General features: G+C 37.5%; 1 protein-coding gene across 50 annotated transcripts in view; it reads right to left on the bottom strand.

The window, feature by feature from the left end:
* SOX6 (SRY-box transcription factor 6) overlaps window positions 1-22,594 on the bottom strand; it is a 647,472-nt gene that overhangs the window by 480,439 nt on the left and 144,439 nt on the right. For 30 of the 50 annotated variants that reach the window (XM_051833972.3, XM_089328236.1, XM_070073077.2 and 27 more), the window contains exon 3: window positions 15,145-15,224. The exons of the other annotated variants lie outside the window; for them this stretch is intronic. In XM_051833972.3, coding sequence (XP_051689932.1) covers window positions 15,145-15,200 — 56 coding nt within the window. In that variant the 5' untranslated portion in view covers window positions 15,201-15,224. The remainder of the gene's footprint in view (window positions 1-15,144; window positions 15,225-22,594) is intronic. 50 annotated transcript variants of the gene reach the window in all.

Raw genomic sequence — 22,594 nt, 5'->3', positions numbered from 1 at the left:
AAAAGTGAACCAAGAGAGCCTGTGCTGTGGCTTAGCTGGTAAAACCCCCACCTATTTTACATTTATTGTTAGTATGAGGCTATTAATTTTTTTCTATTTTTTAAGATTTATTTATTTATTTGAGAGGCAGAATTATAGACAGAAAGAGGCAGAGACATAGAGAGAGGTCTTCCATCCCCTGGTTCACTCCCCAGATGGCCACAATGGCCAGTGCTGAGCCCATCTGAAGTCAGTAGCCAGGAACTTCTTCTGGGTCTCATACGTAGATGCAGGGGCCCAAGTGCTTTCCCGGGCCATTAGTACAGAGCTGAATTGGTAGTGGAGCAGCCAGGACTTGAAACAGCGCCCATATGAGATGCTAGTCCACAGGTGGAGGCTTAATCTACACACCACAGCACCGGCCCCAATAAACAGATCTTAAAAAAAAATAAAAAGTGAATCGAGGAAAAAACTGTGTTGCCCATATTGACTTTTACCTGGATTATTGCAAAAATAACCTGCTACGGTCTGAATATTTATGTCCCTCCAAAAACGCATATGTTGAAATCTTTATCTTCAGCATGAGTGTATTGGAAGATGATTTCTTTGGAGGTGATTAGGTCACTGGGGCAGAGCATTCATGAGTGGAATTAGTACCTTTAAATGAGGCCCAAAAGAGACCCCTCACAGCTTATTTATTTTATTTGAAATTCAGAGTTCCAGAGAGAGAGAGGGAGAGACAGAGAAGAGAGAGGGAGAGACAGTAAAATCTTCCACCCGCTGGTTCACTCCAAATGGCCAGAGCTGGGCTAATCCTAAACCAGAGCCAGGATCTTAGTTTCTTCTGGGTCTCCCACATGGGTGCAGGAGCTCAAGGATTTGGGTCATCTTCTTTCCCAGGGATATTAGTAAGGAGCTGGATCGGAAGCAGAGCAGCTGGGACTCGAACTAGTGCTTATAGGGGATGCCGGCATCACAGGTGGCAGTTTTACCAGATATGCCACAGCACCAGCCCATTGCTCCTTCTGACCTAGCTTCCCATTAATGGCCTGGGAAGAACAGTGAAACATGGCCCAAATACTTGGATCCCTGCACTCACATGAGAGACATGAATGAAGCTCCTGGCTCCTGGCTCCTGGCTCCTGACTCCTGGCTCCTGGCCTTGACCTGGCCCAGCGCTGGCCATTGTAGCCATCTGAGGAGTGAACCAGTGGGTAGAAGATCTCTCTCTCTCTCTCTCCCTCTTTCCCTCTTCTCCCTCTCCCTCCCCCCTCCCTCTCCCTTTTCCTTTCTCTCTGTAAACTAGATGAGGAAAAGAAACACAAGGAAGAGCCAAATGGAACAGGAGGTTATAAAAAGAAAAAAAGAAAAAGAATGCACCTTTAATAACTATGAAGCACATTAATGCTAATTGTAATTGGTAGCTAAATTTTACTGAACCTCTTAGTGTTTTAATTGTTCCATATGGCTCAAATTTGATGTGAAGCATTCTTCATAGACAACTTTCCCAGTTTCTTATATTTTATTGAGTTATATAAATATTTTCTTCATTTCTGACATTTTTACTATTAAAAATACTAATGGTCACATCCAATAGACATTACCAAGTATTACCCACGTTATGGTAGTCATTAAGCTCTCCACAGCAAACAAGGGAAGCATCAGAAAGAAAAGGGAAAATAGAACCGTATTATACTTAAAAACAACGAAATATGCTTTTTTGGGAATTTTCCCCAGAAGTGTGCTTGGCAAGCCAATCACCATCAAGTCTTACTGATCATACTTTCTCTATATACAACTGGCATTCTTATCATGCAGCTACAGGTCACCTCTTTCACTTGTCTTCCTTCCATTCTTACCAACTCAAAAATAAAGTTAGCTTGGTTGAGATGAAAAAGAATAGCAATACTTAGCATCACTTCATTAGTGACAGTATCTGGGCTCCTCCCACTGACCCAAGAACCATGAAAAGACATCAGCAACATTTTAAAAACTTTTTAAGATAGTTAAGAATTCCATTTCTTAATTCAAGGTATAGCCAATTTAATTATAGTCAAAAGCAAATTCGTGGAATTGCATCTCTTTAAATCAAAGGATTCAAAAGCAATTTATGAATGATATTGAAATATTGTACAAATTAGCCATTTATACACTATCACTCTTAAGAATTTAAAATGTAAAACAAATACATGTAAAAGGTTAGTTTTCAATACCAGAATTATTTTTATGTATTTCATGCTACAAACTGCCTTAATCAGAAACCCAAGTTTATATTATTTTTTAAAATCTCAGAGTTTTACCAATTATTTTTCTAACACAGTGGTTCTCAACATCGTAGGAATTGGAACATCCAAAGAATCTAGAGATTCTAACTGAAAACTGAACAAGGTTGAATGGGAAATCAAGAATTGCATTTTAACTATTGTACTTAGTGAAATAAGCCAGTCCCCAAAGGACAGATATATGTTTTCTCTGATCTGATGTAACTAATAGAGTACCTGACATGCAATGTATAGGAGTGAACTGGACATTTTGAGATTTGATGATTTGTTTTACAGCCCTTGTCTCTTCCATTGAGGAACAGTGTTTTTTTTTTCTTCATATTACTTGTTGAACTCTTTTACTTAGTGTAAGGTTAACTTTATTTTCATTAAGTAAACTGAATATAGATCTTTGTAAAAACAAAAAGTGGGAATGGGAGAGGGAGGAGGAAGAAGGGTTGGAGCAGGGGCATGAGGGAGAGCAAAGTGGGAGGAAGTATCACTATGTTCCTAAACCTGTATATATTGAATACATGAAACTTGTATAACTTCAATGAAATTTAAAAAAAGAATCTGCATTTTTTAATAAGCACCCAAATTCAGTCATTTATCCATTTAATTTAGTTAGTGGTGCTCAAATCATACTAGCAGTACTTTAAAAAGTTCATGGAAATGTTTAGTATGAAAAAACTATGAATGAACTTAAAAAAATTTTAACCAAAATAAACTTATCTTTTTAATTCCATTTTTAATGAACTTTTAAAAATGTACTTACTTATGAAAGGCAAAGTGACAGAGAGAGAAGAGAGACCCATCTTCCATCTGCTAGCTCACTCTCCTAAATGTCTGCAACAGCTAGGGCTGAGCCAAGCCAAAGTCAGGAACCCAGAACTCCATCCAGGTCTCCCACATGGATGGCAGGGACTCAAGTACTTGAACCATCATCTGCTGCCTCCCAGGCACACTAGCAAGAAACTGGATTGGAAGCAGAGGTGGAACTCCAATCCAGGCACTCTGATATAGGATGCAGGCATCTCAAGTAGCAGCTTAACTCACTATGCCACAATGCCCCCACCCCCACCCCTTCATGAACTTAATGAAGTATCCTTGTACTTGTAAAAATGCTGATCTAGAAAGCCCCAGTGGTAGCAATTTTCTACCAATTCTTGACAAACACTCTGATTCCAGTACATTTCATTTTATATCTATGATTCAAATATTAAAACCATTTATTTCATAACTATTCTGTGAGGGCCTACTGTGTACCCAGATATCTGCTAATATTAAAAGGCTTATAAGGCTACGTGATTTCTGAGTCAGGATTCAAAAATGATCCATCAAGGCCTTAAAAGTCATTTTCAGCTTTCCCTTTTTTCACACATATATCATACTAACACAAGATATTAATAATAGGAAAATCTGGGTGTGGTTAACTTTTGTGACAAATATACTAATATAAGATGTTAACAACAGGGGAAGTTGGGTAACTTTTTTTTACTATGTAATTCTTGATTTGTAAAATTATAACTATTCTGAAATTAAAAGCTAAAAAAATAATTCTCTCTATATAGAAACATTGAAACTGGTTAAATGGTCAGAACCAGACTAACCAAAACTTTTCAGTTAACTGATTTCACAGAAATGACTAAGAGAGTTGTTTTCACCCCTTTTCCACCAGAAAATGTTAACAAAAGTAAATAGTTTTTTCATTAACAAAACACATCTATTCATTATTTTTCCATTCTCCACCTTTTTGAAGACAAAAAGCCCTTCAAGGTATTTTTTTAAATACAATAAACACAGACTATATTAACTGGCTTATAAGATATAACAACAACAAAAGTAATTGTGAATGCATGATATGTAAGACACTGGAAAATGGGTTCTGGCACACAGAACTCCAGGATTTATGGTCTACTTAAAGATCTTATTGGGTCAGCTATATTTGGAACATGACCTGTGCAAAAATCAACTTTCAATAAACTGATCATCCACTTCTAGTTACATGATGGGTCATTGATATATTAGTCCTATCAATAATGTCTATTCAAATAATTATCTTATTCTTCTTTTTCAATGTTTTTTGATTTCTTGATATGTGATATTTAACCTATCCCCTAACCTCAGGAAACTCATGGAAGACATTTTGCTAAATAAAGTTAAATTCATGCTATCTATTCCTTATATGTGGTGAGCATCAAATAATTGAGTGATATTAGCAGGTTAGGAAATGCTAGGTTGTGTAACAATAATTGAATATTCTGAGAAAGATAAACTATGGTTTATAAGATATGGAATGATCCTTTCCATAGTGCCTTGTATATATTTTGTACCTAATGTTCAATAGTAAACTAAAATTTAACAGTTCTCAATCATCTGCATGATAGTACAAACTCCTTAATATGACACAGAATCTTTCAAAATTTTAACCATGTATGTCCTCCTAGTCTTAGAGTCTATCACTTTCCCCCAAAACTATAAAAACAGTTTAACCACTTATTTCATGCTTTTGTTTTGCTGTGCACTATTGCCAGGTTATTTGCATAGCAATATTGTAAATAAATATTATTAATTATATTTTAAAGTAGGAAAACAGGCTAAAAATTTTACTTATAGTCATAAAGGTAATATAAAATAAAGTCAAGATTCAGTCTTCACTTACTGAATCCAAAGTACATGCCCCTATACATTAGATTTTTTAATTTGTATTTTTCCCCAGAAATCTTTTATTTAAGGTATACAACTTCATGCATTTTAGAAATACAACTTTAGGAACATAGTAATTCTCCCCACCGTACCCACCCTTCCACCCCAACTCCCACCATTCTTCCTCCTCACTCTCCTATTCCCATTCTCATTTTTTTACTAAGATCTATTTTCAATTAACTTTATACACAGATGATTAACTCTATACTAAGTAAAGAGTTCAACAAATACTATGAAAAAAAAATGTTCCACAACAGTTTTTTTTATTTCTCTTGATTTCTTCTATGATCCACTGTTCATTTAGGATCATGTTGTTCAGTCTCCATGTGTTTGCATATGTTCTAGATATTCTTGAGTTGTTGATTTTCAGCTTCATTCCACTGTGGTCAGAGAAGATGCATGGTGTGATTTCAATTTTTTAAAATTTGCTGAGACTTGCTTTATGGCCTGGCCTGTGTTCTATCCTAGACAAAGTTCCATGTACTGGTGAGAAGAATGCATATTCTGCAACTATAGGATTAAAAGTACTGTAGAAATCCATTGTGTCCACTTGATCTATAGTGTCAATTAGCTATTTCCTTGCTGATTTTCTGTCTGAAAGTGGGGTATTGAAGTCCCCATTACTGTTGTTTTGGAGTCTGTCTCCCTTTAAATCCATTAACATTTTTTAAATAGCCAGGTACCTTGTAATTAGGTGCATATACATTTTTTAAAGATTTATTTATTTATTTGAAAGAGTGACACACAGAGAGAAGGAGAGGCAGAGAGAAAGAGAGAGAGAGGTCTTCCATCCACTGGTTCATTCCCCAATTGGGTGCAACGGTTGGAGCTGAGCTCATTCAAAGCCAGGAGCCAGGAGCTTCCTCCAGGTCTCCCACGTGGGTGCAGGGGCCCAAGGACCTGGGACATCCTCCACTGCTTTCCCAGGCCATAGCAGAAAGCTGGATTGGAAGTGGAGCAGCCGGGACTCAAACTGGCATTCATATGGGATTGTATACCTTTAGTTTGTGGCTTAACCTGCTACACCACAGTGCTGGCACCAATATACATTTATTACAGTCACATCTTCCTTTTGAATTGATCCCTTAATCATTGCATAGTGGCCCTGTCTCTTTTAACAGTTTTTGGGTTGAAGTCTATTTTTTCTAACATTAGGATGGCTACATCAGCTCCTTTTTGGTTTCTGTTAACATGGAATATCTTTTTTTTATCCTTTCACTTTCAGTCTGCATATATCTTTGCTGGTGAGATGTGTTTCTTGTAGGCAGCAAATAGTTTGTTTTTTTTTTTTTTTTTAATTCAGCCAGTCTGTATCTTTTAACTGGAGAGTTGAGGCCATTTACATTCAGAGGTCACTATTGCTAAGTAACGACTTGGCCCTGCTGTTTTTCAATAAATATTCCTATCATTTACTTTGGATTTCCTTTGTACTTTTACTGGCAGATCTTCTGCCTTCACCTTCTTTCATAGTGATGATCATGTTTCTGTGTTTTTGTGTGTAGCACATCCTTAAGCATCTTCTATAAGGCTGGATGAGTGCTGACAAATTCTTTCAATTTCTGTTTGCTATGGAAGGTCTTATATTTCACCTTCATTCACAAATGAGAGCTTTGCAGGGTACAGTATTCTGGGTTGACAGGTTTTTTTTTCTCTTAAGACTTGGAATATATCTCACCATCTCTCCTAGCCTGTAGGGTTTCTGATGAGAAGTCAGTTGTGAGTCTAATTGGATATCCTCTGAAAGTAATCTGGTATTCCTCTCATGCACATTTTAGAATCTTTTCATTATGTTTTACTGTGGAGAGTTTGACTACAATGTGTTGTGGTGAAGATCTTTTCTGGTCATGTCTGTTAGAGTTCTGTGTGCTCCCTGTACTTGGACATTCCTTTCTTTCTCCAAAGCAGGGAAATTTTCTGTATTTCACTAAAAAGGCCTTCTAATCTATTCTCTCTTTCCATGTCTTCAGGAACTCCTAAGATCCATATGTTGAGTCTTTTCAGAGTATCCCATAGGTCTCCAACACTATTTTTTAGTTTTCTAATTTCTTTTTCCTTTTTGTGGTCTGACTGTAAAATTTCCAGAGATCTATCTTCTAACTCGGATCTTCTTCCTTCTGTATCACTGATTCTGTTGTTAAGGCTTTCCACTGCATTTTTATTTGTTCTATTGAATTCTTCATTTCCAATATTTCATTTTGATTTATCTTAAAATCTCAATTTCATGAGAAAAATTTTCTTTCATATCATGTACAGATTTATTTAGTTTGTGGATTTGCTTCTAATTACTTCTAAGTAATCCTATGATCAATTTTTTGAATTTCATTTCTGGCATTTCTTCAATCTCTTCATTTCACATTTATTTATTTAATATTGAAGTGTTGTTGTATTCCTTTGGGGGGAGTCATGTTCTCTTTCTTATTTTTTTTCTTGAATTGCTGTGTTTAATTTTAGGCACTTGTGGAGATACTTGTTGGCCTATTTTTTTCCCCTGTGATGGCTTTTATCTGTGGACTATGCCTTTGTGGATTAGTGCAGTGTCTGCACTTTCAGTGAATACCCTGAGGTATGTGCTGGGTGTGGCCAGGGAGTTCAGTTCAGTGCTCCAGGGTGAGGGCAGTGTCCAAGGTGACTCCCAAATTGGGCATGGTAAATCTCTCTCTTTTCTTTTTTTAATCAGAAGGGAGGTTTTGTTCAGCTCTATTGGGGTAGTCTAATGCTCACCTCCTCTCCTCAGAGGAAACCAATACCTAGGCATTAGCCCCAGTGGGTACAATATTCATCTGTACTGCCACAAGAACCACACAAAGGATTTGTGCAGTCCTGGGTATGAGCACAAATCCTGCAGCGATGACCCTCCCAAAGCAATCAGGGAGCTCCAAGTGTGTGGAGCCGTCCACAGTGATTAGCCCAAGACCCATCACATCCTGAGCCTTCACATGAAGCCACAGTGTTTTCACAGTCCTAGAACACAAGCCTCCCATAGTCATGAGCACCCAGCTCCTTCAATTCTCCTAGCCAGACTTAGGCATCTCCTCTAGCCTGGTGGCCTGGTTGTGCATAGACATGAGCTAGTACAGCTGTTACATATGTCCAAATGGCACCTTTCTGCTCTCAGCTAGTTATAGGACAATGGTGCCAGGTAGTTGGGGAGAGAGAAAAACATGCCATCCTTTTTTTTCCCCTCTGGGTTGGCAGGTCTACTGTACCCTACAGGGCTCCAAGCCAGACTCATGCCAGGCTCTTCCCATAGCTTTATTGCCAGTGGCTCAGAATGCTGCAGTCTGGTCTCACCTCACTCTTCAAAGCTGGTGCTGAGACTCTCGGTTGCTGGGGTCCTGAGTTGTGCGTATCCACACCCTCCACATAGATCCACAGTGTCCCTCTTATTTGCATGGAGTTTCCTCTGCTGTTTTCTCCTAAAACTATTCCCTAGGATTGCACTCTCTCCACATTTTTTAAACTATCTTCCCGTAGACTAGAGCAGTAAGCTTCCTCATTATTCCACCATCTTGGTGCCTCTCTTCATTAGATATTAATAATCTTCAAATCCCTCTTTCCAACTATTATAAAGTAAATCATGTCTCCATATATGCCATGAGGTACAATATCTTCATACTAGTGCCCATGTTTTCCCTGCTTCTGTAAATGTTCTTTTTTAATCCTCTCCCCACAAAAAATATATTTAAGATTCAGAAACATAGTTATTAAAGTGCTTATTACATGCCTGGCATCATTCAAAGCACAGCAATATAGACTAGTGTTCAACACAAAGAAGCAGCAATTCCTAAAATTCATATGGAATCAAAAAAGACCCATAATATCCCAGGTGATCCTGAGCAAGAAAATATCAAGCTGGAGGTATCACAACACCTGACTTCAAAGCACACAACAAAGCTATAGCAATTGAAACAACATGGTACTGGCATAAAAACCAATATGTAGATCAATGAAACAGAATAGAGAGCCCAGAAATTAAGCCACATACATAAAGCCAACTGATTTTTGACAAAAGTTCTCAGACCATACAGTGGAGTAAGGATAATCATCCAACAAATGGTGTAAGCAAAACAGGATGTATAAATGTAGAAGAAAGAAATTAGAACCATACCTCTTATCATACACAAAGGTCAACTCGAGGTGGATCTAAGACCTAAATTTAAGACCTGGGACCATAAAATTGCTGGAAGAAAATGCAGAAGAAACACTCCAAGACATCGGTGTAGGGGGATGACTTCTTGAACAAGACCCCTAAAGCACAGGCAACAAAAGCAAAACTAAACAAATGGGACTATATCAAATTCAGAGATTTTGTACAGCAAAGGGAACAATCAATGGAGTGAAGAGACATCCAACAGCTACCTATCTGACAAAGGATTAATATCCTGAATACATCAGCAACTTAAAAAACTCAACAATAGGCCGGCACCGCAGCTCACTAGGCTAATCCTCTGCCTGCAGTGCCGGCACCACGGGTTCTAGTCCCGGTTGGGGTGCCGGATCCAGTCCCGGTTGCTCCTCTTCCAGGCCAGCTCTCTGCTGTGGCCTGGGAGTGCAGTGGAGGATGGCCCAAGTGCTTGGGCCCTGCACCCGCATGGAAGACCAGGAGGAAGCACCTGGCTCCTGGCTTCAGATCGGTGCAAAGCGCCAGCCGTAGTGGCCACTTGGGGGGTGAACCAACGGAAAAAGGAAGACATTTCTCTCTGTCTCCCTCTCTCTCACTGTCTAACTCTGCCTGTCAAATAAATAAATAAATACAATTTTAAAAAAAGAAAAAAAAACCTCAACAATAACGAAACAACCAATCCAGATCAGAAATGGGCAAAAGACTTCAACAGACAGTTCTCAAAAGAAGAAATACAAATGGCCAACAAATATATGAAAAAATGCTCAACAGCACTAGCTATCAGAGAAATGCAAATCCAAACCACAATGAGATATCATCTCAACCCTGTCAGAATGGTTAAAATCCAAAACAGAGTAACAAATGCTGGCGAGGACATGGACAAAAGGGAATGCTTATACAATGTTGGTGGGAATGTCAAGTGTGCAGCCACTGTGGAAATTTCTTAAAAAACTGGAAAGAGACTTTCCATATCATCCAGCAATCCCACTACTGCGTATATAATCAAAAGACATGAACACATTTTAACAAAGAGATACCTGTACCACCATGTTTATAGCAGCACTGTTCACAACAGTTGAAATTTGGAATCAGCCAAGGTGTCCATCAGATGAACAGATTAAAAAAATGTGGTATATTTACATAATGGAATATTATTCAGTGATTAAAAAAATGAAATTCTACCATTTTCAACAAAATACACACAGCTGGAGGACATAATGCTGAGTGAAATAAGAGGGACCCAGAAAGACAAATAGCACATGTTCTCCCTTATATGTGGTAGCTAAAATTTAAAAACAAACAAAAAAGAAGAAAGAAATGCCTTTGTGTATCAATGTTGTGGTAAATATAGTTTTGTGAAATTTTGTTTTATACCTTTGTCAAACCAATGGTTAAGAATGTTGTACTACCTAGTCTGACGCTGTGGCGGAGCATAAAGCTGCAGCCTGCAGTGCCTATATTTAGGGCACAGGTTCAAGTCCCAGATGCTCTACTTCCAATCCAACTCTCTGCTATGGCCTGAGAAAGCAGCAGAAGATGGCCCAAGTGCTTTGGCTCCTGCACCCACATGGGAGACCTGGAAGAAGCTCCAGGTTCCTGGCTTCAGATAGGTCCAGCTCTGGCTATTGTGGCCATCTGGGGAGTGAAACAGTGGATGGAAGACCTCTCTCTCTCTCTCTGCCTCCCTGTAACTCTGCCTTTCAAATAAATAAATATATATATTTTTTAAAATAAAAAGAATGTTGGGGGCTGGCGCTGTGGCATAGTGGGTAAAGCCACCGCCTGCAGTGTCGGCATCCCATATGGGCACCAGTTTGAGTCCTGGCTACTCCATTTCCCATCTGCACTAGCACAGGAGACCTGGGGAAGGCTCCTGGCTCCTGGCTTCAGATCGGCACAGCTCTGGCCGTTGTGGCCAACTGGGGAGTGAACCAGTAGATGGAAGACCTCTCTCTCTCTCTGCCTCACCTTCTCTCTCTGTGTAACTCTGACGTTCAAATAAATAAAAATAAATCTTTTTTAAAAACAAGAATGTTGTACTACTATAGTTGTAATGATCTGTGACTACTTTAGAATTTACTGCATATGGGCAAAATAATCATTTTTCCATTCAATTACTGTTTACAGCCATTGTCTATATCCCCCCTAAACTAGGGTCTTTTTGCTTTTTTTTGTTGTTGCTGTTAAACTTCTTTTTTAAAATTTTATTTAATTATATGTGTTTATGTTAAACTTCTTATTCAGTGTAGTATTCAACCATTTTACAGTATTATAAATTTAAAATATATTATCTCAAAAACTAAAAAAAAAAGGTGAAAGAAGGAAGGTGGGAGGGAGAAACGAGAGATACAATTCTTAGTATTGTATCTACAAACCATATTGAGTCTTAAAAACTAATTAAAAATTTAAATAAATAAAAATTTAAAAATATGCAGCCATTATGGGGCTCCCTTTCTTGGTAGTCCTAGTCTTCTAGCAGTACCTGAAATAAAATCACTGCTTTGATGAAAATTTCCTTTACATCTTTTCTTAATTAATTTATTCTGCTGCTCTCTCATTTCACTTTATATACACCTTTATTATAGTATTACATACTGCACTATAATTTTGATGTACCTATCTCCCCATGTAGACTGTGTAAATTTTTTGACAAAAAGAATCCTTTCTTATTTATATTGGTATTCCCAGCTTTTGGGAGAATACATGATTGATAAACAAATGTTCAATAAATGCTTTTGTGATGACAAAAATAGAAAACTACATCAAATATTTGTCTAGGTTACCCTATATACAGTCCATACAAATTAAAAAATAGCTCAGAAAAATACGATCATCTAATTTATAAAGTAAGTCACAGAAAACTGATAGTTTCAATTATTTAAAGGTTTATTTACATCCTAACTGGGTACTTTTTTAATTTTCAAGTTTACAATAGATGTTATATTAGACAGTAACCATCTTACAGATTTAACCAGTTGCCATAAGTATATATATTTATGCAGTCTCATAATCCAGTATTCTACATTTGAACCTTAAAGTTATTGAGAGCTCATCTGCATTGCCAATGAAATAGGTATTATTTTTTCAGTGTTCTATTGCAAAGAAAATAACTATTGATTAAAAATGAAGACACAGGAATACTAGTAATTGTGCAGGTTACAAACAATTTGCATATGTAATTTATTTCTGTTAAACCACATGATTTCAAATGTAATCACATTTAATTTCTTCTGAAGATGTTTATGGTTTTACGAACTGAAAAATTGGCCTTAGAACATTTTGTTTTTAATTGCTTGCTTTTATATATTTTGCAAATTCCAAATTCTTTAAATTGTTTTCATATAATGATATACACATAAAACACCAACTTGACGGCTAACAGTCAAAGCATGAAATCTGTATGCAAGTTTCCCTTTAAGAATGTGAAGTATGTAATAATACAGTCTGTTAGTTGTAGAGTTATAGATCTAGAAGAGCCAATGACTGCCAGCAAACTACCCAAAGCTACATAGAGGCAAGAAACAATTCATTACTAGCTTCAAAGGGAGCATGGTGGTGCTGACACCTTTATTTTGCACTTCTAACCTTCAGAACTGTGAGATAATAAACTTCTATTGTTTGAAGCCCCTCAGTGTACAGTATTTTGTTACAGCAGCTCTAGAAAAATAACACATCTATGAAAAGTCTTTGAGCAAAACTTTCAAGAAGCAGAAAAGGAATTTTTCTTCTCCATTTTCTGTGTTTTCTTACAGTTTTCTTCCTCTCGTCTCTTTCCTGATTGTTTCTGCTCTGTTTATAAACATGATTAAGTTTTCTCTATCATAAAACAAAGACCCTTCTCTCATGGTCCCATTCAGGGACTGCTCCAGTCACCTGCTTCCTTAGAAGGCTTCTTTAGAAAGTAAACTATCTTTCTGTCATTACTTCCTCACACCAAAACCCTTTGCCATCAATCTTCTGGCCTTAGTAATAAACATCTATCAACCAATGCTTCTAGAAGTCTCAGCAGTATTTGATAGTGCTGTATCAAATTAATAGTGACTGTGTTGGTCACTACCTTCTTACTGAAATTCTCTCTTCTGAGTTCCACGATTGTAAAACTTTCCTGTTTGTTTTTCTTTGATTGCCTCTTGATTGTTCTCATTGTTCCTCTTCCTCCCCTTAACCATCTTCCTTGTTCTCCACTTCCTTTTTACAGTCCCTCCTCCCTTCTTCTCTGTAAAGAGATATCATCTAACTCCATGGTTCCATCACTCCTTTGGAGAAAACTGTCAAATCTACACGTCTATCCAGAGTCATCCTTTCACACAGTGTAGCATAAGATAGACCTAATTTTAAGTCTCAGCTCTGCCACTTAACAAAATACGCAACTTTAGGCAAGGAACTTAATTTTCTCCAAGTCTAAGTTGCCTTCTGTGAAAAACAGGGTCAATAAAAATAATGTCTACTTCACAGAGTCATTTGAAGGATTAAATGAAGAAAAGCAGTCTGAGATATGAATAATTCTATGCTGTCCCATAGGAACTAATCAGTAATTGTCACTTGGATGTTACTTTAACTGTATTGGTCCAACTATATCTAAAATTCAATATGAATGAAATCATCCATCTTGCTCTGTTCCATCAATTCATGGCATCTTTTTATTAATTTTATTTATTGTTTTATGGATTTTGAATGCCAGAGAGGCAGAGAGAAAGGTAGAGAAACATTTCCCATCTCCTATTTCATTCCCCTACACACCCACACTAGACAGAGCTGGGCCAAAGTCAGAAGCCCAGAATTCAATCCAGGTCTCCCATGTTGGTGGCAGGGATCCAACCACTTGAGTCATCACATGCTGCCTCACACATTGCACATTAGCATGAAGCTGGGATGGAGAGCAGCGCTGGGACATGTACCTAGGCACCATGATACGGGATGCTGATATCCCAAGAGATAGTTTAAACACTGCACCAACACTCACCCCATTCATGGAATCTTAACTTTCTCCATGAACCAAGCATAAAGTCCAGTGAAGACTGTGGGCTTATTTAAGAAAGTAAGGGACTTTGAAATGCTCTCCACAACTATTTTTAAAATATAAAATAATATTAATCTTCTTCTATGCCATATTATAGTCATTATATAAAATCCCCATTCCCACTCACACTAGACTATAAGTTCCATTTTATATACCTTGAAGTATCCAAAGAGAACTTGTATATCGCAAGAAAGCAAAAACTAATATATATATTTATGTGAATGAAGATTCAAGTTCTAGTACCTAGGTTCACAAGCGGGGTTTAAAGATCAAATAGTCTAGTTTTTCCATCAACTTCTCTTGATGAAGACCTCCCAATCTCCTTCATAATAATAAAAGAATCAACACGTATTGGTTGAAAATCAGTATCCACTTGTACTTTACCACATAAACAGTAAGAACTAACATTCAATAAAGTTTTACTATGTGCCAGGCATTTTTCTAAGCACTTGCTATGTAAAACATTCATTTTACCACATGTAAACTATGAAATGTTACACAAATTATTTAACTTGCCTTTGCTCAGGTTCCCCACCTGGGATGTTATCTATATATGTCATTATTTATAATGATAACTACCTCAAAGAGGAATTGTTTTTATTTTCATAAGAGGCAATTCACATAAAGTGATTAGTATAGTACCTGGCATATAGTATATGACCAAAATTTCATTGTTATTACTGCAAAAATATAAGCCTGAAAAATGAATGCATATGATTTAGGAAACAAAAATATTAGTTTGCTTAATGAGTAGAGATTATAAAGGCCTTTGGAAGTATAAGTGTATCTTTATGTGCATGTGTGTATATATGTGTGTACATATACCTTTATTTGTATATGCAAAACAAATAAACTGTAAATATCTATCTTTAAACAAAATTTAACAGATATTTTAAGTTGTTTTCACCTAAGTAAAGAGTATATAGAAATAAATTTGACATATTTTATAAACATTTACTTGAAATTATAATGAGATTTTTAAAAATAAAACTAATCAAAACTGAGCCTAAACAACATTTTTCAAAGAAAGAATTTTAAAATTGGAGGATATTTACCTCTTTTCATTTATTTTGCTGGACACACTGATTGCAGCATCCTGAGATGGAAGCATATAAAAATGTTTGCAGTTTCTTTCCTAGAAAGAGAATGGAACTGGGTATATGCATAATCGCACATATGAGCAGCTTATTTTAACCTGGTCAACAACTTTTTATGGATTTTTTACTTTGAAGAATATTAGGAATATAGAAAAATCTCAATTCTTTCTTAGAACCTATAGAAGGCTCTGAAGACGATCTGGTCTAATAGAGACCAGGATCTGATCTAGCCCATGTATCTGTTCTTTGATGCTATTTCTTTTATAATTTCAGTGGGAAAAGGAGAGAAGACAAAAAAGGGCCAGGTGGGCAGTAGAGTTCCCTTCTTCACCTAGGGCACAAAAGAAAAGTCCACGACCAGGAAATCTTAAGCAACTTATATAGTCTATGGGTCTAGGAAGGGACACACTTGTTCCGCTTTACTTTCCAATACCCTCTTCTATCTCCTACCCTACTATACCACATAAATGCCTTCTGAATAACCTTCCTGAGATGAACGGTACAGAGGAGCATGTACTTAAATGGTAGGGAGTATGTTGTTATGTTTTCTCCAGTTTTCAGCCAAAAGCAGCCCACTTTTTCCATCCTCCTAATATAAGGGAAGGCTAAGACAGAGAAGTCTTAAGCATGTTCCTCCACCCCTTCTATAATCTAAACTTGATAGCAGTCCCCAGTAGATTGGCAGAATAAAATTACACATCTAGCAGCTGAATGGTCAGCAGAAAATATATAGCCAATATTAACACTATTTATCAGAATAATGATACTACCATTCCCATTTTTTCTATTTAATAAGAAAAATAAAGGAAACATAATACAGAGATACAAAAACAAAAAAAGAGAGCCTTGATTACAGCCACTCTGAACATAATCCTATTTCTTTTATTTAACTTTAATTGTATTTCTATCTCCTATTTTAAGTAGGATCTTACGCATTCATTTTTCTTGTTAATTACCAACAATAAATAGCTAATGTGTAAATGGCATTTATCAACTGCTTAATAAAACAATGGAGTTCTATCAGGGTTGACACAAATAAATGACTGACCAGATTGGAAAAATGTATATAATAGCTAGCTTCACAATAGACATTATGGATAAAGTAAGTTCTTAATTTTAACTCCTCTAAGAATGCCACATAGATCTCCCAGTTGCTCCTAACGAGTAATAGGTCACACAGGTTATATAGCCTACAGCAAAAATGGCTTAATTCTTAATCTTCCAAATTACAGCTATTTTCTTCCAGAGTTCAGATCTTGAGTTTCCTCTTCCATAAACGTTATTTAGAAACTGATTTTTCAGGGTATCATTCCCTGTATAAGAAACTGAATTTTAATAACTGAAACTTACAGCAGGAAGCAGAGTATATGGCTGTCTTTTTATGCAAGATTGTGCTAATAATTCTTACACTATGCAATTTCAGTTAAAGCTGTTAACCATAGGCTATAATTAAGTTTAATACTAAAGACCTTACTATACCTCTCTATAAAGTGTAAACACAATTTGGCATACAACTGGTGTTTCTGATGTGCCTGGATTCTCCTCCATTCATACAGTTGAACTATCCATTGCACACTTTAAGTTCCTTACATCGACACCAAGCACTGACGGAACAGGAAATATTATGCTAACATGACTATAGTATTGATGAATAAAAAAACATAACCCCAAGGCTAAGCTGCCAAATAAGTAGTGAATTAATTTCTGTAAAGTACTCCAATATTATAAAGGTGTGTTGAAAGGTGTCTGCTCATGTTTCAAATTAAACGCACTGCTGGTCAGCATTAGCACCTCAGCTTTGAACACCAGCCATTTGCCTATAACACTTCAGGGGCTAGGAAAAACGGATTTGCCGTTCACACTGGAATAATTAGAACATGTCAGGAAGAATTAATTTCCTCATTTTTCAAAAGGATACACAGAAATTACCATGTTATTATATGACAGGGTCCCTTGGAGAATTATATTAAATTTAATTTCTAGCGCAGCCCACACAACAAATTAAAGTCATAAATAAGATGGAAAGAAGCGGGACGCAGAGCATATGTTTATGGCAATGAGTGAAGCCAAGGGACCAGAAACAACTATCTTCATTTCATTTTATTTAAATCAGCCAGACACTGTGTATCTGAATGACAGCACTTGTTAATGGTGCTGAGATTATAGGCTCCTTAATTCTAGAAAACAGAAGCAGTCAGTGTCCAAAATAGTACATTTCCTACAATGCAAAAATCAGTATAAATTTACTTCCCTTTCAAGTCCATTTCTTTTTGCCCTGCAACAAGTTTAACAAAGATAAACTTATTTTTAATAATATGGTTTCTCGACTTGTGTTCTCTTTAGGCAATTTTCTTGAGTCAGAGAGAGACAGAGACAGGCAGAGAAAGAGAGAGAAGTAAAACAGAAGAGCCACCAGACTATGTGAAATTTCCAAACATGGTGTCTGTCAAGAATACAAGCTTCCTGCTCCATCCTGTAAATGTATCTACCCATTCAGAGATGAAAGACAAATCTCTTCAAAGGAAATTTTGTTTTTCACATTAAATGAGAAATATTTTTTATACTATACTACCTATCAAATTAGAGTGAAACTGCTAAGGATATTGTCCAGCCACCCTAAAAGAACTGGACTAATTTTAAACTACTCATTAAGCCCAAGTATGTGTGTGGAACAAAAGAGGTTCTAGAGTCTACTAAGAATACAGCCACCACTCGCATCCAAAGAACTTCCTGCAGCCCTCTCTCCCTGCTAAGGAATCTTTCTGCAAGTATTACCCGATTCTTCTCTGCCTTAGGCATGGGCACTCAAGAAAGGTCTCACTTATGTCTATATCATGTACTCTGAAACCAGCCCACACTCAACATAAAAACATTAATAAAATTTTAATAAACGTATTATATAGTATTAATGATACTATTGATTCCTTCCTATCTCCTTGTATATATGTATACCTCTATTTGTTAAGTTATGGATAAAATAACTGGACTAGATGCAAGTACATGTGACACTTTTTTCCCAAATACTCTAGCAAAAAAAAAAAAAAAAAAGACTGAAATTACCTCAGAAAAACTGATGTTCCAGCATTGAGATGTCAGCCCTGGCTCCAGTATTTAAGGTTGGCATTTTAATTTTAACAATAACCCAAATATTTCAAAAACTAATTATAAAAACAATTCATATGTACTAGTTATCATTCAGAATTTCTTAAGAAGGCACAATTATATTATCTTTTAACATGAATCACACTCAATGTATAACAAAGACAAAAATTTTAAATGGGTGATGTTTAGAAAACTACTTAAAATTACTAAAATAAAAACTATGAAAAAATTTCCACAAAAGAGAATCATTGATAAATTTAGCTTTTCCTCCTTTCATTAATTTAGCTTTTTCCTCCTTTCAGTGTAAATTTAATCTCCACATATTCCATACTCACCTACAAATTCTAAATCACAAATATTAAGATCACTCACATCTAAAAGCATGCTAGTATTTTATCGTGCTTAATAACTGAAGACATTCTTAGGGTGAAAAAAGAGTTTGTACACTTTAAGAAATGACTGTCATGAAACTGAGCACTCCCTTGGGTGCAGCAAACTTTAAATAATTTGTGAATCAATTAACTGGCGACTCTCTTCATAACACAGATTTCACACTCCCAGGTCACTGCATTATTAGCCTGATACGAATCATAACATTTTGGAGAAAAGTTCATAATTGAAATCATTAATTAATTTAACAGGACTTTTAGTTATGCATTGCATTAAACAGCTGTAAAGGAGCAGAGATTAATTAGTTGTTTCTCTGACAATTTTCACTGCTTCTATTACTTGGTAGAAAACTTTTTGACTCTCCTATAATCTGATAGTAATCTACCCAAGCAGCTTGAATTTGAAGAAAACATAATTTCCCTAATATGAAGTCTAGAGCCTCTGAGGTGTTTCTCTGGAAGATAACAAAACTTTAAATAACAAATACTGCAGAGCCTTCTATGTGAAAATGAAATCTGTGTCTGGAATAAGCATTAAAAGTATTACATCCTAAGTAGCTCAAAAAATGAAGGAACCAAAGTTACAGCCAAATATTTTCCTGAAGTTACTGAGATGATATACATTCACATATGTTCATGCTCATTTTTCCCCTTACATAACATAAATAAAAACATTTAATCAAAAATAAATTTTATTTATATTAGAACCCAATGCCATTATTTCTTAAAGTTTAGAGTCATTTAACTGTGCTACAAGTTAGTTGTCCAGTAAATTGGCTAGCTAAGTATAGGAAAGTTCAAAAATCAATTTAAAAAGAAGCAGAAAGGAAAACTAATAAGCAATTTTTAAAACACAGAATTCCAAAGTCCTCTCACGTCATGTTACACTCTTTATGACTTTATCATTTTACCAGTTTATTTTTTTACTTTTTTTTTTTTTTTTTTTTTTTTTTTGACAGGCAGAGTGGACAGTGGGAGAGAGAGACAGAGAGAAAGGTCTTCCTTTACCGTTGGTTCACCCTTCAATGGCCGCTGTGGCCGGCTCACTGCGCTGATCTGAAGCAAGGAGCCAGGTGCTTCTCCTGGTCTCCCATGCGGGTGCAGGGCCCAAGCACTTGGGCCATGCTCCACTGCACTCCCGGGCCATAGCAGAGAGCTGGCCTGGAAGAGGGGCAACCGGGACAGAATCCGGCGCCCCAACCAGGACTAGAACCCTGTGTGCCGGCGCTGCAGGTGGAGGATTAGCCTATTGAGCCATGGCACCGGCTCATTTTACCAGTTTAATATCTCACCTGCTCTAGGAAAGGTACTGAGGGGTATGTATCAGGGGCCGGCATTGTGGTGTAGTGGGTAAAGCCACTGCCTGTGACACCAGCCACTTATCTGGCCTTTGGTTCATGTCCTGGTTGCTCTACTTCCAATCAAGCTCCCTGCTAATGATATGGGCAAAGCAGTGGAAGATGGCCCAAGTGTCTGGGCCCTTGCTGTTCATTTGGGAGATGCTAATGAAGCTCCTCCTGACTTCAGCCTAACCCAGTGCTAGCCATTTTGGCCAACTGGGAAGTGAGCTAGCAGACAGAAGCTCTCTCTCTCTCTCTCCCACTCTCTCTCTTGTTCCCTCCTCCCTCTCCCTCTCTCCCCCTCTCTCTGCAATACTGCTTTTCAAATAAATAAATCTTTTTTAAGAAAAAAGAAAGGTATATATCATACAAACCTAATAAAACAGGCGATTCGTTTAAAAGTATTCATCTTCTTGAAATTGGTTAATTAAAATTGAACATGTTCAAGATTCATGTCAAAAATGATGTTACACCACAAAAATCTCAAATATATATTGTTCAGCCAATCCTTTTTCCCATTCCCTGTGTAACATGTGGCAATCATAACAGGTCCTCTTAAGGTCTGTTTTTATAAATTCTATATCCTCATCTTAAAATATTCTATCTCCATATCACCTCCAGATAACTCCCTATTTCTCCTATGAAAAGCAGCTCAAATATTAACCTACTCAATGAATGCTATCTCAAGTTCCTCCTGGAAATTTTCAAGTATCTCTGGATCTTTCTTCAAATCACTATTCTATGACTAACATGTTATTATAATTTCTCTCTTTAACTGTCTTTCCATTGGAGTTTGTTTTGTTTTGTTTTGTTTTTTTGTTTTTTGACAGGCAGAGTGGACAGTGAGAGAGAGAGACAGAGAGAAAGGTCTTCCTTTTGCCGTTGGTTCACCCTCCCATGGCTGCCGCGGCCGGTGCGCTGCAGCCAGCACACCACGCTGATCCGATAGCAGGAGCCAGGTACTTATCCTGGTCTCCCATGGGGTGCAGGGACCAAGCACTTGGGCCATCCTCCACTGCACTCCCTGGCCATAGCAGAGAGCTGGCCTGGAAGAGGGGCAACCGGGACAGAATCTGGCGCCCCGACCGGGACTAGAACCCTGTGTGCCGGCGCCGCAAGGCGGAGGATTAGCCTGGTGAGCTGCGGCGCCGGCCTTTCCACTGGAGTTTTAAGTAACCTAGAACAGGCTTTATATGCTATTAACATTTAATTCTCAAACATTCTCATCTGGAATAGGTTATGTCATCAGTAAATGTCTGTTGATTGAAAGAAGTGAATGCATGAACATGTATGTGTTTATTTCCACATCTCATTTCAATATTTATTTAGCACCTATTATAAATCAAACCACAGTGCTAGGTATTTGACAAAATAACCAAAATGCTTTTAAATTGGGGGGGGGGGGTTGTGTTGTGTTATAGCAAGTAAAGCTGCTGCCTGCGACGCTGGCATCCCACAATCCCACATGGGTGTCAGTGCATAACCCAGCTGCTTTACTTCCTATCCAGCTCCCTGCTAATGTGCCTGGGAAAGCAGTGGAGAATGGCCCAAGTCCTTGGGCCCCTGCACCTACGAGGAAGACCTGGAAGAAGTTCCTGGCTCCTGACTTCGGATCAGCCCAGCTCTGGCCATTGCACCCATTTGGGGAGTGATCCAGTGGATGGAAGATCTCTGTCCCTCTCTCTGTAACTCTGCCTTTCAAATTAAATAATAAATCTTTTTTAAAAAGTGCTTCTCCATAAAATAATAATAAAAATATTAAATCTAAAAATTTTTGAAACATCTGATTTTACCTTTTTAAAAATTTTTTTCTTAAAAACTGTTAATTGGCCGGCGCCGTGGCTCAATTGGCTAATCCTCCGCCTACGGCGCCAGCACCCTGAGTTCTAGTCCCAGTTGGGGCGCCGGGTACTAGTCCTGGTTGCTCCTTTTCTAATCCAGCTCTCTGCTGTGGTCCAGGAGGGCAGCAGAGGATGGCCCAAGTGCTTGGGTCCCTGACCCGTACGGGAGACCGGGAGGAAGCACCCGGCTCCTGGCTTTGGATTGGTGCAGTGGCAGCCGTAGGGGAGTGAACCAGCGGAAGGAAGACCTTTCTCTCTGTCTCTCTCTCACTATCTATAACTCTCTCTCTGTCTCTCTCACTGTCTAACTCTGCCTGGCAAAAATTAAAAAATAAAAATAAAAAATAAACTGTTAATTAGTAACCAATGAAATCTGAAGTAGGACGGCAACAAGTATAAAGTATAAAAAATAATTTAGTTATTTTAGGATATCACTTTGTTATCAAAGTCCCTTTGCCATCACAAAATCCACTTCTAAGGAATCAGATTAATTTAAAATGTTAAAAATAGTTTATGTCAGGACAGACCATTTGGCACAGCGGGTTAAGCCACTACTTGATTCATCTGCATCGCATATTGGAGTGTCAGCTGGAGTCTACACTACTCTGCTTCTGATCCAACTTCCTGCTAATGCACCTGAGAAGCAACGGATGATGGCTCAAGGACTTGAGTCCCTGCCACCAACAAGGGACAACCAGAGTTCGTGGTCCCTGACTTGAGCTGGGCCCAGCCCTGG

The sequence above is a fragment of the Oryctolagus cuniculus genome, chromosome 1, assembly GCF_051225735.1.
Source record: "Oryctolagus cuniculus isolate XC-2025 breed Fujian yellow rabbit chromosome 1, ASM5122573v1, whole genome shotgun sequence".
Lineage (NCBI taxonomy): Eukaryota > Metazoa > Chordata > Mammalia > Lagomorpha > Leporidae > Oryctolagus > Oryctolagus cuniculus.
Note: the sequence above shows the minus strand (reverse complement) of the source record. Positions and strands in the feature narration are given on the sequence as shown.